Source organism: Gopherus evgoodei, chromosome 5, assembly GCF_007399415.2.
Source record: "Gopherus evgoodei ecotype Sinaloan lineage chromosome 5, rGopEvg1_v1.p, whole genome shotgun sequence".
Taxonomy (NCBI): domain Eukaryota; kingdom Metazoa; phylum Chordata; order Testudines; family Testudinidae; genus Gopherus; species Gopherus evgoodei.
In genome coordinates, this window is record NC_044326.1 from 123,927,970 (window position 1) to 123,944,536 (window position 16,567).

A 16,567-nucleotide genomic window follows, 5' to 3' on the forward strand; every position below is an offset into this window, starting at 1 on the left:
ATGGGCCACAACAGTGGGGTTTCTGGACGCCTTGGGCGTACCATCAGGCCCAAGGCTCTCACTCAGGTCCATCGCGCTCGGCCACCTCAGAACACAGGGTGCCGGAAGCCACAGTCACCCACTCTCCTCCTCCTCCTATGGAGGAAGGGTTTACCCAGCCTCAGGACTCCCAGCTCCCCAGGGAGACAGAAACGATCCACCAGGAGGAGCCATCGTCAGACCCGCTTGTTCCAGGTCTCTCCTCTTCATCCTCCCCTGACGAGGCTGTAGCTGGAACCTCATCTGTTGGCCCTCCACCAATCGACCTCAGGGCCCACCAAGACCTCCTCAGGCGCGTTGCACAAAATATTAACTTGCAGGCCGAGGAGGTCCCGGAGGTACAGGACCCAGTGGTGGACATTTTGACATCAGATGCCCCCACTAGAATGGCTCTTCCCTTCATTAGGACCATACAGGCCAATGCCACTACGATCTGGCAGTCCCCGGCCTCTGTCCCATCTGCTGCGAGAGGTGTAGAGCGTAAATACATGGTGCCCTCCAAGGGCTATGAATATCTCTATGTCCACCCTCCTCCTTGCTCTCTCATTGTCCAGTCGGTTAATGAGAGGGAGCGCCATGGCCAGCAGGCTCTCCTTAGCTGCTATAATTATAACACTTGGGCGGCAGCGGACAAATTTAAGGAGTTGCTTCCGCAGGATGCACGACAGGAGTTCTCGGCAATCCTCAATGAAGAAAAGAAGGCGGCAAGAACTTCCCTCCAGGCTTCCCTGGAAGCCGTGGACTCAGCTGCCAGGACTCTGGCCTCTGGCATGACTATGCGGCGTATCTCATGGCTGCAGGTCTCCGGCCTCCCCCCGGAGCTCCAACACACTATTCAGGATCTTCCCTTTGAGGGCCAAGGGCTGTTCTAAGATAAAACTGACCCTAGGCTGAAAAGCCTAAATGAAAACAGAGTCGTTATGTGCTCGTTAGGCACACACACACCAGTGACTCAGCGTAGGCCCTTCCGGCCCCAACCACACCGCACTTACCATCGGCCCCGGCAGAGGCAAGACTTCGCCAGAAGGCGAGGCAGAACCGGTCGCCGAAGGCAATCGGGCAACCAAGGGGGCCAAAACCAAGGCTCTTCCAAGCCTTCCTCAGGGCCAAAACCTTCCTTTTGAAAGTGCGCCCGAGGGTGTTGTACCAGTTTCTTTAAAGGATCCGTCCCCTCCTTTCTCCAACCATCTTTCCTTTTTCCTCCCTGCGTGGTTCCAGCTAACATCAGATCGCTGGATCTTACGCATGCTGGAATTTGGATACCACCTCCAATTTATTTCAAAATCCCCCTTCTACCCCCCTCCCTCTTCCCTCTTCAGGGACCCCTCTCATGAGCAACTCCTCCTCCAGGAGGTGCAAATGCTCCTCACCAAAGGAGCCATAGAGGAGGTACCAGAGCACGAATGGGGCAAGGGGTTTTACTCCCGCTACTTCCTAATCCCCAAGGCAAAGGGAGGTCTCAGACCCATCCTCGATCTGCAGAAACTCAACAGATACATGATAAAGTTGAAGTTCCGTATGGTATCCCTGGGGACCATTATCCCATCCCTGGATCCTGGAGACTGGTATGCCGCCCTCGACATGAAAGATGCCTACTTCCACATAGCCATCTTCTCACCTCACAGGAGGTTCCTCTGGTTCGTGGCCAACAGCCAACATTTTCAGTTCGCGGTCCTCCTGTTCGGCCTCTCTACAGCCCTAAGAGTATTCACCAAATGTATGGCTGTAGTCGCTGCCCACCTCCGCCGCAGTCGGATACACGTGTTTCCATATCTATACGATTGGCTCATCTGAGGGACCTCCGAGGCGCAAGTCCTCCATCACATCCACATTGCCAAGGACCTTTTCCTACCTCTAGGCCTAATGATCAATGTGGAAAAATCGACTCTGATCCCCACTCAGAGGATAGAATTTATTGGCGCCACCCTGGACTCCAATCTTGTCAGAGCCTGTCTACCACTGCCACAGTTCCAGACTATGGTAGCCATCATCCAGAGTCTGCGAGCGGCGTCGTTGACTTCGGTACGCACTTGCCTCGCTCTCCTGGGCCACATGGCGGCCTATACATTCATAACGAAATACGCCAGACTGCGCCTCCGGCCCCTCCAGTCGTGGCTCAACTCACGATACCGACCAGCCAGGGATGCAACGGACATGGTCGTCATCATTCCCCTGACCGTCCTAGACTCCTTAGAGTGGTGGCTGGATCCCTCCATGGTGTGTGCAGGGCTCCCGTTCCATCCGCCCCAGCCCTCGGCATCCCTGACAACGGACGCATCATCCCTGGTTGGGGGGCTCACCTCGGGCACCTGCTCACCCAGGGCCTTTGGTCATCTCAAGAGCTGACCCTGCACATCAACGTCCGGGAGCTGAGAGTGGTCGCCTCGCTTGCCAGACGTTCCAACAGCACTTACAGGGCCGTTGTGTGTCAGTATTCACCGACAACACAATGGCCATGCACTATATAAACAAGCAAGGAGGCAAGAGGTCTTCGCCTCTATATCAAGAGGCCTTATGACTCTGGGACTTTTGCATAGCCCACTCTATAAACCTTATCACGTCCTTTCTCCTGGGAGTTCGGAACAGGCTGGCGGATCGCCCCAGCAGATTCTTTCTTTCCCACGAATGGTCACTTCACCCGGACGTTACTCTTTTGTTCTTCCAGAGGTGGGGGTTTCCCCGGATAGACCTCTGCACGTCCCGTGGGAACAGGAAATGTTAGATGTTCTGCTCCTTTCAAGGCTTCTCACTGGGTTCAGTGGCGGACGCCTTCCTTATACCGTGGACGACGCACTTGCTCTACGCCTTTCCACCATTTCCGCTTGTCCACAGTATCCTACTGAAAGTACGCAGGGACAAAGCCTGCTTAATCATGATAGCTCCAGTGTGGCCTCGGCAGCACTGGTACACCATGTTGCTAGATCTGTCCATAGCCGACCCTGTCCCCCTGCCTCTTCACCTGGACCTGATCACTCAGGATCACGGCAAACTGCATCACCCAGACCTTCAGTCCCTCCACCTCACGGCATGGCTCCTGAGTGGCTGACCCAGTCTGAGCTGTGTTGCTCTGCCCCAGTGCAACAGAAGCCTTCCACTAGAGTGACATATTTGGCCAAGTGGAAGCGTTTCATGTGCTGGTGCATGGAGCGGAACTTCCTTCCCACTGAGGTCTCCATCCCTAACATCTTGGATTACCTCGGGTCTCTCAAACAACAGGGCCTAGCGGTATCATCTTTGAGGGTCCATTTGGCGGCCATCTCTATCTTCCACCCAGGGGAGAATGGCCACTCGGTATTCTCACACCTGATGGTGTCTAGATTCCTTAAGGGCCTAGAGCGCCTCTACCCCAGGTACGCCGCCCCACCCCCAAATGGGACCTTAACCTGGTTCTTGCCAGACTCATGTCCCCCCCATTCGAGCCGTTAGCAACTTGCTCCCTTTTCTACCTCTCATGGAAAACCGCTTTCCTGGTGGCCATCACATCAGCGAGACGAGTCTCCGAGCTTCGGGCCCTCACGGTAGATCTCCCATATACTGTATTCCACAGGGACAAGGTGCAGTTGTGACCACATCCGGCCTTTCTGCCCAAAGTGGTATCGGCCTTCCATGTTAACCAGGAGATCTTCCTACTGTCTTCTTCCCAAAGCCACATTTGTCTCACAGGGAGCAGCAGCTACACTCCCTAGACGTCCGTAGAGTGCTTGCTTTTTATATCGAGCGAACAAAACCATTTCGCAGAACCCCCCAACTCCTTGTTGCAGAGGCTAAGCGTATCAAGGGCCTACCTGTTTCCTCACAGCGGATTTCCTCCTGGGTGACATCATGCATCCGCACCTGTTACGACTTGGCTCATGTTCCATCGAGCCACGTTACTGCGCCCTCTACCAGGGCTCAGGCCTCATCGGCTGCTTTCCTCGCTCACATACCCATTCATGAGATTTGTCGCGCAGCTACCTGGTCCTTGGTCCATACATTCGCCTCCCACTATGCCCTGGTTCAGCAGTCTAGGGATGATGCAGTCTTAGGCTCCGCAGTGTTACACTGCGACATCTCACTCCAACCCCACTGCCTAGGTAAGGCTTGGGAATCACCTAACTGGAATGGATATGAGCAATCACTCGAAGAAGAAAAGGCGGTTACTCACCTTTGTAACTGTTGTTCTTCGAGATGTGTTGCTCATATCCATTCCAAACCCGCCCTCCTTCCCCACTGTCGGGGTAGCTGGCAAGAAGGAACTGAGGAGTGGTTGGGTCGGCAGGGGTATATATCCGTCGCCATGGCGGTGCCACTCCAGGGGGCGACCCTGCCAACCCACCGGGGTTGCTAGGGTAAAAATCTTCCGACGAGCGTGCACGCGCAGCGCACACACCTAACTGGAATGGATATGAGCAACACATCTCGAAGAACAACAGTTACAAAGATGAGTAACCGTCTTTTATAAAAACCGTAGCTTATCAAAAACCTGATTTGGGGTTCTCCCCTAACAACTAAAAGCATAGTACACCAGCAACCAACCTCTATAGGAGTTTACTTCTGTGTTCTGACTGGAGGATATGAACCCCTTATTATCCTCCACTGTAATATGACTCAGACTTCTGTATAGCATATAGATCTAATGGGAGTTACTTGTGCACATCTGATTAGTAATGGTGATTCTGGGACTTAGATGTTTTATTGTGTCTTTATGGTCTACAGATTTTCTCCGGGTTGTTGGTAAATCTTACAAGCGTCATGTCTTGGCTTTCCTGGCTGCAGTATTTCAGCATCCCTCGATATGGCATGACGGTAAGTGCTATGTTTTCTTGTGCATTGTGTTTAGAAGTATTTGTCAAAATGGACCATCTGAATCTGATGGGAGAAATGAATCCAGGTTTCATAGATTAGTGAGTAAAGAGCAAGTTATTTAAACATATGGAAATTAAAACTTGACATGGCATGCTTTAGTAGGTATCATGAGGAGTTTATGGATACAGCAGCTAAAGATGATTGTAAGAGGTTAAGTGTCTCCTATCTGCAAACAGTTCAAATGTGCAGAGATGTGCAGGTATTTAAATAACTATATATCTCAGTTATAACTATATTGGGATACAGTTAGCATAAAACTATATAAAATGAAATAGTATTGTATTACTTAAACAAAAGAAATTTGCTGTCTTTCACCTCGTTGCTTCAGTCACAGAGAATATTTAGCTTTTTAAAAAAAACTGAAGGGAAACAGGTGGAATCATACGAATAATTGCAAGAGGTGGACTGGATAAGAGTTGGATCTTTTCCATCTCTAACTACTATGATCTTATTTTTAGGAAGCTGAGTCAGTAATGCAGTTATGATGGAAAACATGGAGTCTTTTGAAAGCGCTGGGTTAGACAGCTGCTGTATAGATGACCTCTGTCATATGGGATGCTGAACAAACTATATTCTTACATCATGTATACAACTATACTCTTACAACAAAATCAGCTATGCCACTGTTAGAAAAGGTGGATTTGTCTGAGATCATAAGCTATGATGCCATAACATTTTTTAAGATAAATTGATTTTAGTAAGTATCTGATCCAGTTGGTTTGTCATCTCTTTAATAGTCATTGAGATGTTTTTTTCTTTTACCTTAAAAGGCTTTGCAAATTAATGAATTTACTGATCTGAAATTTTGCTCTGGTATCACTAATACAAGTCAGACTGATACGAACTGTACGCAGGTTAGCCAACCGTAAGTATATATTTTGCATTAAAATGAATCCCACTACTGTACAAGGCATCTACAAGATTGCAAGGGTTTTTTGAGTGCTAGAGAATTTGACATGCATTCACCACCTACAGTAGGATTCTTTACAGTAATATTTCTTTAGTACTAAGAAAAAAAGCATTTGGGTTTGGTTTTTCCCATTGTATGTGCTAAGATAACATGCTACAGAGGTCATTAGCAAAACAACCAGTAAAGGTATTCATAGCAATATTGATATGCCTTTGTCACTTTGAATTCATTATGTCTATTAAAACAAAAACACTCTCCCCACCCAAACAGCATATCCGGCAACCTTGCAATATCTACTCCCCCACTCTCCTGCTACAAAACTATTAATCATACAACATGAAAAAGAAACTTATAAATTGAAAAGAAAATGATCTCTTATCTTGGGTACTTATATGATCCCCTGACCATAGTATCTGACCACTTCACAGTCTTTAATGTAATTATCCTCACAACATCACTGTGGGGAAAGGAAGTACTATTATCCCCCCTTTTACAGACTGGGGAGGCACAATGGGTATGTCTACACTGCATCTGGGAACAAGCCTCTCAGCCTACATCTATAGACTTATGCTAGTGGGACCCATGCTAGCATGCTAAAATTAGCTGTGTAGACATTGCACTTGAGTCTCCCAAGCATGGGAAGGGAGGCTGGAGAGCCTGAACAAAGCAACATCTACACAACTCGTTTTAGCGGATTAGTATTAGCAGGGCTTGCGCAGGTCTGTGGACCCGGACTGAAAGGCTCATTCCCAGATGGAGTGTAGACATATCCAGAGAATAAGGCCTGGTCTACACTAGGAAATTAGGGTAGTATAACTATGTCACTCAGGGATGTGAAAAATCCACCCTGATTGAAGCAGTTAAACCAACTTAACCTCCAGTGTAGACAGTGCTAGGTTGATGGGAGAATTCTCCTGTCAACCTAGCCACTGCCCCCTTGGGGAGGTGGAGTACCTATGCCATCGAGAACCTCTGCCATTGAGGTAGTTAGTGTCATCACTGAAGTGCTACAGTGGTGCTGCAGCATCACTGCAGCATTTTAAGTATAGATGCACCCTAAGTGACTTACTCAAAGTCACACAAAAAAAGTTTGTAGCAGAACTGGAAATTGAATTTGGGTTCTTCAGTCCCAGGCTAGCACCCTACCCACTGGACAACCCTTTCTGGGTAGTTTAAATGTGTGTAAGGTGTTGTAATCTTATCTCAAGTCAATCAAGAGAAGAAAAATTGCAATTTAAATCCTTGGGTTCCGGGGGTCAGGAACTCCTGACATGTGAAACGTCTCCATGCATTTTTCTTAAGACTTGGCTGCTGCAAAAATGCCTTTGTTGTCATGTGGAAATCCAGCTTAAATGAACATAACATAACAGACACCTAATAAAGGATTCACTTCTTAAAATCTCTGTATGTATTTGTAGGTATTGTACTGGAGAAGAATATTTGAAAAGCCAAGGAATTGAGGCAACTTCCTGGGGCCTGTGGCAGAATCATGTGGCTCTTGCATGCATGACAATAATTTTCCTTACAATTTGTTATCTGAAACTGCTCTTCATGAAAAAGTTATCTTAAAACAAAAAAGTGTAAATAAATTGTAATTCATACTGTTTGGATAGTTTTATAAGTTAGAAAACTGACTTGATTTTTTGTTAATACTACTCTTTTGTATCTTATCTCTTGCCTCAAAATTTAACAAAGTTAACAAAAATCTTCAGCAATACTAAATATTCAATGAATGCACTTTTTGGAAATTTACAATATGCCTGAATTTTCTTTATAGTCATGAAATGTACATATGAGTATTCATCTCTTCATTAGACCAATTGTAAAGGCAATTTTTTACTATATGCTATTTGTTAAAATTCAGAACAATTATGAAGTGGTAATAATTAATGGCTCCATCCACAAAGAAAAGGTTCCATGGTTGGACTTATTTTCTTAATTTTGCACATCCAGAGTGATACTCTGACACCCCCCCCCCAAATATCTATTTTTAAGGTCCTGGAACACTAATTTAATATTTTAATCTCTCCTATTTCCCTGCTCCACACACACTCCACCACGCTGTAGTCATCATTTTTGCCATGGGCCAGATTTTGCCTGATCCTTATATGGTTGCATAGTCGGTGGTGAGGTGGGGAAGGCTAAGAAGCTGCCAACCTTTGTGTAGTCTGCATAAGAACTAGGAAGAATTGCAGCCCCTGTGGTTAGTTGGGGCATGCTGGGAGTGTCTTATTCCTTGAGGTGCAGTGCCAAAAAAGGAGAAGCAACCAGAAGGTGAGGTTATGGCTCTGCTCTACCTCTCACATCTGCTCACTGGTCAGATGTAAAATTGGTTTGCATGGCTTCAGTAATGTGGAAATATTTATTGCTGAATACAAACCTTAACTAACATGCATGGGAAAATGTGCATTAAAATATACATGCCAAATATAATGTATGTTTTCTTTGCACAGTGTTTCAGTTAGGAACACAGAAATTACCATGCAGCAACAGACCAGTAATCTACTTTGGTGTCCTGTCTCCATTGTGAGATTTTTTTTTTTAAGTAATAATTTTCTGGTTATTTTTATTTGTCTTCTGGTTTCTGAGCTCTTAGGGTGAATTTGCTTCATGTTTTCAAGCTTTATTCTGTAACCATGTGGGCTAGAAACTTCTTTGAAGTGAGAGCTGAGATTCTCATGTGATCGCTTGATTCCAGCCATTGAGGGTTTAAGGAAGCATTGCCAAGCATTGCCAGACTCATGATCAAGTAATGAGAGCTGGCAACACTGCCTTAATAACATACTACAGCTGTAATACATTAATATGTAGTCTCTACAGGTAAATAAATTATCACTTTATGTTGCATTTTAAATTTCCTTATGTGAAGTACCTCCTGTTTTTGTGTTATCTGAAGGGGAAGATAGGTGTACCCTAAAGATATTCTCCATTCTGTTAATTTATATAACTCTGTTGTATTTATTCCTACTCTCCTTGAATGGAAGGCTTCTCAGCTCCTGTGCAACAAATTATCTTTGTTGTCCTTAGGATTTTTTCTGTTGCAGCTATAGTGTGTCTTTTTAATGTGGTGACCAAAAATAAATGTGTTATTCAAAGGACGTATTATCTGGTTATGATGGTATTATAATGCTTTCTGTATTCCATTATCCATTTTAGCAGAGCCTAACATCTTAACAGTTTTTCCATTGTTGCACATCTTCAGTGAGCTGCCTTCAATGATTCTTATATATTTTTCCCATGGTAACAATTCAAACTCTGTCACTATGTATGTGAAGTTCCCTCTAGTATGCATTACTGCCCTTGTCCATACTGAATTTTATTTAACATTGTGTGGCCCAGTTACTTAAGTGTGTTAGGTCCTTCTGAAATTGAACACATTCCTCTCTAGTCTTGACTAATTTAAATAATTTCCTGTCAGACACAAATTTTACTGTCTCAACATTTAACTCTTCTAGATCATCCATAAACTGAACATCACCAGTCCTGCTACTGACCCATTTTCTCTGTGAAATTTGTAATATGAAATAAAATGTTTTAATAAGTAACAAAAACATGTAAAAAGAACCCAATTCTGCAGCCCTTAGTGTTCAATTGAGGTCAGTAGGGCTGCAGGATTGTGCCCAAATGTATGTGGGAATAGTTTTAGTTTGGTTTTCATTATCACTGATGTGTTCACATCTTTCTCAATGGTGGACAGAAAAGCTTGTGTCTGGGGCTTGAGAACATATGCATTGTCATTAGTGAAGCATCAGTAAAACACTTTTTGAAAAAACTGAAGAGTCCTTTTATATGCATGTGGGTTGTAATACACTGCAGTATGGTTTTCCCTGAAGTCCTAAAAGCTGGTATCCCACCATTTTTAATTTTCTTCTCCATGTATTTTCTTTACCAAAATCCTCCCTCCTCTTTATTTTAGGTTACTAGCAAAATAAATCAGGTAAGCTGTAGTTTTAAAATTTCCAAATGTTTCAGACCTTTGTTGTTGACATTAATTCTATTTATATCTTAGCTACTGCTGTTTCCTAAAGTCATGGGGAGAAACCCAGTTAACATGTGAACTCAAACCATAGTGATGTAACAGATAAAATATAATTACTGTGTATTTTCTACCAAGGCATTTATCAAAAGTATAAAGCCATGTTTCATAACTGATTTTATAACATGGTTTGTAATAGTGTCTGATGGATGCTGGTACAGTGATGGTTCCTCACTCACAGTATGCTATACTGACATTCTTACTAGCATAGAGTTCATGCCTGTTTACTTCATTCAGTCACAGCAAGTCACCCCTGAAAAGTACAGTCTTTTAGAAACACATTGTGCATCTCTGAATAAGCTGGTTTCTGAATGGTTGACATTTTATTTTTAACCTTTTGGGGGCATAATGGTCAGTCACACAGCAATGTAAGTGGCTGAAACAAATTTTTATGTGGTAGGACTGATTGTTAGTTATTCATATTCTGTATGTTTGTTCCATTAATTAAAATATAAAATGTACCTCTTAACAGTCATTGAACTGATTCCAATAATACTATGTATTATTTGATTATTGTCTTTCCTTCTGACCTGTCACAAAATAAGCTGTTTTGTCACAATCTCCAGTGAGATATCTGAACTGTACAGTATATGCAAATAATATATTCCTGTATAACAGAAGCAAATTTGTATGTAACATTGATATTCATTATGCAAACCTTCTAAATATCATCTCTCACAGTCAAGGTAAATTACCATCAAAGTAGCCAATAGCTCACCAGTGCCATGGCCTTAAAATCAGCAGGTTCCTAAGCAAATGGTTTGTACCATGCTCACAAATAAAGCCTTTTCTGACTGTGCCACTGATTTTAGTGAATTATTTTCCTAGTCCCTCTTTTGTTGTTAGAGCCAACCATTTACACAGGGTTCTTGAAATTGGCATCACACATCTATAACTGGCCAATATTAAAAGGAGAATATTGGATTTTATTGCACAGCTTTTCGGGATAACCACATCGATACCCATGGCAGAATGTATTTTTATATACAAACATAAAGTGTCAGTGAATAATGTCGCTGTTTATGTTTAAACTTTTGGGGGGATTTTTATTTCAATTTTGTCCGTGGCACAAGACGGGCGAGTACTCGACACCCTCGCGCTCTCTTTCTCAGGCGCTTGGATTGGGAGAGGGAGGGGGCACAACACGGCGCCAGTGAGCGCGCGGAGCGCGGAGCAAGGGCCCCCAGTGCCCGGGGCAGAGAACCAACAATGAGGCGGCTACGTCCCTGGCCGGGCCGTTGAAAGGTGCGCGCGCTCCCAGTGGCAGCCGTTAAAGCCGTTACTCTGCACGCGCGGGGGGAACAACTGCGCGCGGGCGAGAAGGGCTGCCTGAGAAGTGAGACCGGGATGGGGGGATGGGCAGGCGCGAGCCTCCCAAGCCAGGAGCCGCGTCCCACCCCAGCGGCGCGAACCCAGCACCCGCCACCCTTCTTCGTCACGTGCCTGCCCCCGCATCCTTCTCCCCTGCCCACTGCTGCGCAGGCCAGTGCGGGGCGGTAGCGGGCGCTTCGCTGCCGCAGGGGCAGGGAGCGGAGCGGGATCCCAGCAGCAGCTGAAAATCCAACCAGCCACTCCCCCTGAGCCCTGCAAGGTAAGGGTGACGGTAACCGTGCTGCGGGGAGCGGGGTTCAACCCCACTGTTACACACCTACAGCCCAACCATGTACAACCCCCCCATCTACACCCTTCACATACACACCTACACCCCATCTGCACTGCAGCCATCTCTACACCTACAGCCCAACCATGTACAACCCCCTCATCTACACCCTTCGCATACACACCTACACCCCAACCATGTACAACCCCCCATCTACACCCTTCGCATACACACCTACAGCCCAACCATGTACAACCCCCCATCTACACCCTTCACATACACACCTACAGCCCAACCATGTACAACCCCCCATCTACACCCTTCACATACACACCTACAGCCCAACCATGTACAACCCCCCATCTACACCCTTCGCATACACACCTACACCCCAACCATGTACAACCCCCCATCTACACCCTTCGCATACACACCTACAGCCCAACCATGTACAACCCCCCATCTACACCCTTCACATACACACCTACAGCCCAACCATGTACAACCCCCCATCTACACCCTTCACATACACACCTACACCCCATCTGCACTGCAGCCATCTCTACACCTACAGCCCAACCATGTACAACCCCCTCATCTACACCCTTCACATACACACCTACACCCCAACCATGTACAACCCCATCTACACCCTTCACATACACACCTACACCCCATCTGCACTGCAGCCATCTCTACACCTACAGCCCAACCATGTACAACCCCCCCATCTACACCCTTCACATACACACCTACACCCCAACCATGTACAACCCCCCCATCTACACCCTTCACATACACACCTACACCCCATCTGCACTGCAGCCATCTCTACACCTACAGCCCAACCATGTACAACCCCCTCATCTACACCCTTCACATACACACCTACAACCCCCCATCTACACCCTTCACATACACACCTACAGCCCAACCATGTACAACCCCCCATCTACACCCTTCACATACACACCTACAGCCCAACCATGTACAACCCCCCATCTACACCCTTCACATACACACCTACACCCCATCTGCACTGCAGCCATCTGTACACCTACAGCCCAACCATGTACAACCCCCTCATCTACACCCTTCACATACACACCTACACCCCAACCATGTACAACCCCCCATCTACACCCTTCACATACACACCTACAGCCCAACCATGTACAACCCCCCATCTACACCCTTCACATACACACCTACACCCCATCTGCACTGCAGCCATCTCTACACCTACAGCCCAACCATGTACAACCTGCTCATACACACCCATCCGCACCACAACCATCTATACACCTACATCTCCAACTACACCCCACCCATACATACACATCTACACCCCATCCAAACCCCTACACCTCCATTTATACCCCTCCCCATCCATACACACTTAAAGTCTCCATCTACACCTACATCCCACCCATACATCTATACCTATCCCCATACACATCTATAACCCATTTTGCACTGCACAAATACATACATCATCCTACCCATACACAACTGCACCCCCATTTACATCTACACCCCCCACCCATACAACCCCCCCATCTCCACTCCAATCACATACAAATATCCTTTCAGAGAAGTGATAAACTAGGTATCCCTCAGTCCCTTTACTTTAAATGAGAACTAAAAACATTTCTATAAAGTTAACCAATAGTAAATATTGTGCAAAAAAATAGTCTGTATGAAAAGCACTTCCCTAAGTACATTATAAATATAAATATATACTCAAATCACTGTAAAACAACTGAGTCTTTATAACTCTTGGTTTGGTTGATTTATTTTTAGTCTTATTACCCTTTCATTTCTTTACATTGATTTTTATAAATCTATACTCCCCTCACATACAATCTAATATGTTTTGTCCGTAATTTTGTGACACTTACAAACATAGTCATTGCACTGAACATTATGTTGTCTAAATCATTAATAAGGCCCTACCAAATCCAGGGTCCATTTTGGTCAATTTCATGGCCAGAGGGTTTTAAAATTGGTCAATTTCACAATTTCAGATGTTTACATCTGAAATTTCATGGTGTAACCATGGGGGTCCCAACTCAAAAAGGCACTGTGGGGGGACTTTGCAAATTTGTTGTAAGGGTGTCACAGGATTGCCACCCTCACTTCCATGGTGCCTTCACCGTTGGGCTCTGAAGGCAGCAGCAGTGGAGCTTCCTGAAGAGGGAGGAGGCTCCTGGAGGTGGAAAGGAGTCTGATCTCCCAATTCTGCAAGGCATGCCCCAGCCAGGAGCTCCTATCTGCTAGTCTGCACAGGCTGGAGAGGAACAGGACTTGCTCTTCCCCTGCACAGCTCCTCGTCGGGGGAGATCAGACCCACCTCTGGGTACTTCCCCTGGCTTCAGGAAGCTCCATGGCTGGGCAGCAGCCCCAGCGCTTCCTGCAGCTGGAGGAGGTTCCTGCAGGCATCTCCTCCTTGCTGTTGAGAGCACCGAAACTGAGGGTTTATAGCTGCTAGTATCTGCCAGTGATGGATTAACACAAGGGCCCTGGCCAATTTCTGGGTCCCTGGAAGAATGGGCACCCTGAGCCCTGGCAGAATCCATGGGAGTGGAAGCCCCAAGCCTAGCTCTGGGCTGCCTCTGGTGGTGGGTCTGATCTGCCTACTGAGAGCGGCGGTGCAGGGGAAAGACAACTGTCCCACCTCAGCCCGGCCTGGACTAGGAGCCTCTGGTTGGGGCGCTCCTGGCTGCACGGGGAGATCAGATTTCATGGAGAAGGACTTATTTCACAGTTTGTGACATATTTTTCCCTGCCGAGAAATTGATAGGGCCCGAGTTATTAAGTATAATATAAAAGTGGACAAAATTAGCCATAATACAGGTGTGGTACTTGTCTCTTTGTAGGTTCTTGTTTGCATTATATTCAAATTACAATATGAAAAAGCAAAATATTGTATCTTGCTTAGTAAAGATTGAAAGTTCTGCTGTTGCCTTCTTTCCAGAGATTTAACTTTATGGAGATGATTTGTTCATTGGTGGGTTCAAAAACTGAGTAATGCTTTGAGGAAAAGGCTAACAGGTAAATAATAGTTTGAAGGAATTGGGCTTTATTTTAAAAAAGAAGACATAATAGTGTTAGGAGGTATTTATATGTCATTTCTCGGATAATGGCGTTCAATTTTGGTATGCTGTAGTTGACTGAAATCTTGCTGTTATTGTATAGTTGATTTTTTTAAAGAGGAATTAATAGGATATGAGACTGTCATAAATGTTACCATACATGTAGGTTTCTCCCACAACAAAACATTAACATTATATTTTAACTACTTGTTTCTATTGATTTTTTATTGTGAATAAAAAAAATAAAAATAGTAACTTTTACTATAATTATTTTTGTTATAAACAGCAGAAACATCCTTCCAGAATGACAGAGAACCAACCACACAGCAGTATTCAGATATCAGAACCAAGTACCAATGGCTTCCCCTGGAGAAAACTGTCCTCTATAGAAAAGCCAAAGTTTCCTGCAGAAGCCACTGTGACCTTTCACAACATCTGCTACAGAGTGAAAGTGAAGAGTGGCTTTTTATATTGTCAAAAAGCCGTTCCTAAACAAATTTTGAAAGATATCAAGTATGTATTTAAAAAATGTCTAGTGTATGTTATTTGTTTTCTTTTTCATACAACTTAGTCAACAACCTCATGTCAACATCCATCAGATAGATTCAGGAATGATTGATAAAATGACTGTAAAAATCCAGTTTTTGAATTCACACTTTATACGTTAACTTTAGTATAAGTTTATAAAACAGAATTAATGTGATATTGATACATTTAATACATGAGGTTTACAACATCAGTTGTGTGTTATTTAAACTTAATGCTGTACTGATATATTACTTTTATAAATGTATAATAATTTGAAAGAAAAAAGTGAAGAAATTATTTGAACTGGTAGTTTAGAACCCTGATATAGAAGTGTTGACAGTTCAGTTGTAATTTGTGATTCATATTGAAATTCTGATGTATTTGAGAGTTTGAAAATCACTTTCCAGATGCTTAACTCAAAGCCTACCTTAGTTCTGATGGCAAAGAGCTGTCTAATCACATTCATGTGCAAGTCACTAGTTTGTAGGCACAAACTGTAAATTCTCAGGAAAAATGTGTATAGGTATGCAATTAGACATGAACTTTGGGAGAAAAAGAGGAGCTAAATGTGTGGGGTTTTTTGTTTTTGTTTTTTAATTTGTTAGTCTCTAAGGTGCCACAAGAACTCCCTGTTGTTTTTTTGCTGATACAGACTGACACATCTACCACTCTGAAATATAATTTAGTATATTTCAAAACTAAAAATACTTGCTAGAAGTTCATTAATTTTTTTATAATTTTGTTATTTCACATAGCTGAGGAACATCACCAGTTCCCAAAGGATTTGGTTTTTACAATACCATGTACACACAAAAAAAAGGCCTTCATTTTAAGTGAATTAATCTACAAATAGAACCATGTATTCAGGAAGTGTTGCTTTTGTTTGCAGTGGGATTATGAGACCCGGTCTTAACGCAATTTTGGGACCCACTGGCAGTGGCAAATCTTCGTAAGTATTGAAGCAATGAAAGGACTTGTTTTATGTTATCCATATTCATCACATTGAAAAACCATGCCAAACAGAAATTGTGCCTGCATAATTATAGTACGGATTATTAGGAACACAAGTGCCAAGTGTTCAAACTGGCTTCAACCCAAACTCTTAATATGCCCCAAACTGCATCTTTATCACCCAAACGACAACTCAGATTTCCATGCTCAAAAATAAAGTATCTGGAGTTCAGCTACTTGATTTAGGTGTACAAACTAAATTTGTGATGTAAATCTAAGTTTTGGAACCATTTCCAGCTGGCATAAATTGCAGCAGCTCATAGGCTGCTCAAACCTTTTCCAAGGCCAGCACAAAAGCTCCCTCAAAATCAGGGAGCCCTAACTCTGACAGTCCCACCTCTGCTTATTGGGTGAGCAGATCCTGTCACAGGAGAAAAGCTGAGCTTGCATTTCAGCATCAAAATTGTGTGCACAACACATTTTGTTAACTGGATTTGTATGCCAAATTTATCTTCTACCTACTCCACTGTTCAAAGATTTCCTCTTCAGAACCCTTTTGGGAG

At 44.4% G+C, this 16,567-nt stretch overlaps 2 protein-coding genes across 7 annotated transcripts in view; both read left to right on the forward strand.

Moving 5' to 3' along the window:
- LOC115652608 (ATP-binding cassette sub-family G member 2-like) overlaps positions 1 to 10,629 on the forward strand; it is a 43,994-nt gene extending 33,365 nt beyond the window's left edge. For 3 of the 6 annotated variants that reach the window (XM_030564884.1, XM_030564881.1, XM_030564885.1), the window contains 3 exons: positions 4,735 to 4,824; positions 5,655 to 5,749; positions 7,213 to 10,629. In XM_030564884.1, coding sequence (XP_030420744.1) covers positions 4,735 to 4,824; positions 5,655 to 5,749; positions 7,213 to 7,363 — 336 coding nt within the window. In that variant the 3' untranslated portion in view covers positions 7,364 to 10,629. Of the gene's footprint in view, positions 1 to 4,734; positions 4,825 to 5,342; positions 5,582 to 5,654; positions 5,750 to 7,212 lie in introns of those variants that run through there. The other 3 variants (XR_004000694.1, XR_004000695.1, XM_030564886.1) reach the window with 2 other exon arrangements.
- A 412-nt stretch (positions 10,630 to 11,041) lies between these two features.
- Positions 11,042 to 16,567, forward strand: part of LOC115652609 (ATP-binding cassette sub-family G member 2-like) — a 34,224-nt gene continuing 28,698 nt past the window's right edge. The window contains exons 1-3 of the mRNA XM_030564887.1: positions 11,042 to 11,421; positions 14,812 to 15,038; positions 15,943 to 16,002. Coding sequence (XP_030420747.1) covers positions 14,830 to 15,038; positions 15,943 to 16,002 — 269 coding nt within the window. The 5' untranslated portion in view covers positions 11,042 to 11,421; positions 14,812 to 14,829. The remainder of the gene's footprint in view (positions 11,422 to 14,811; positions 15,039 to 15,942; positions 16,003 to 16,567) is intronic.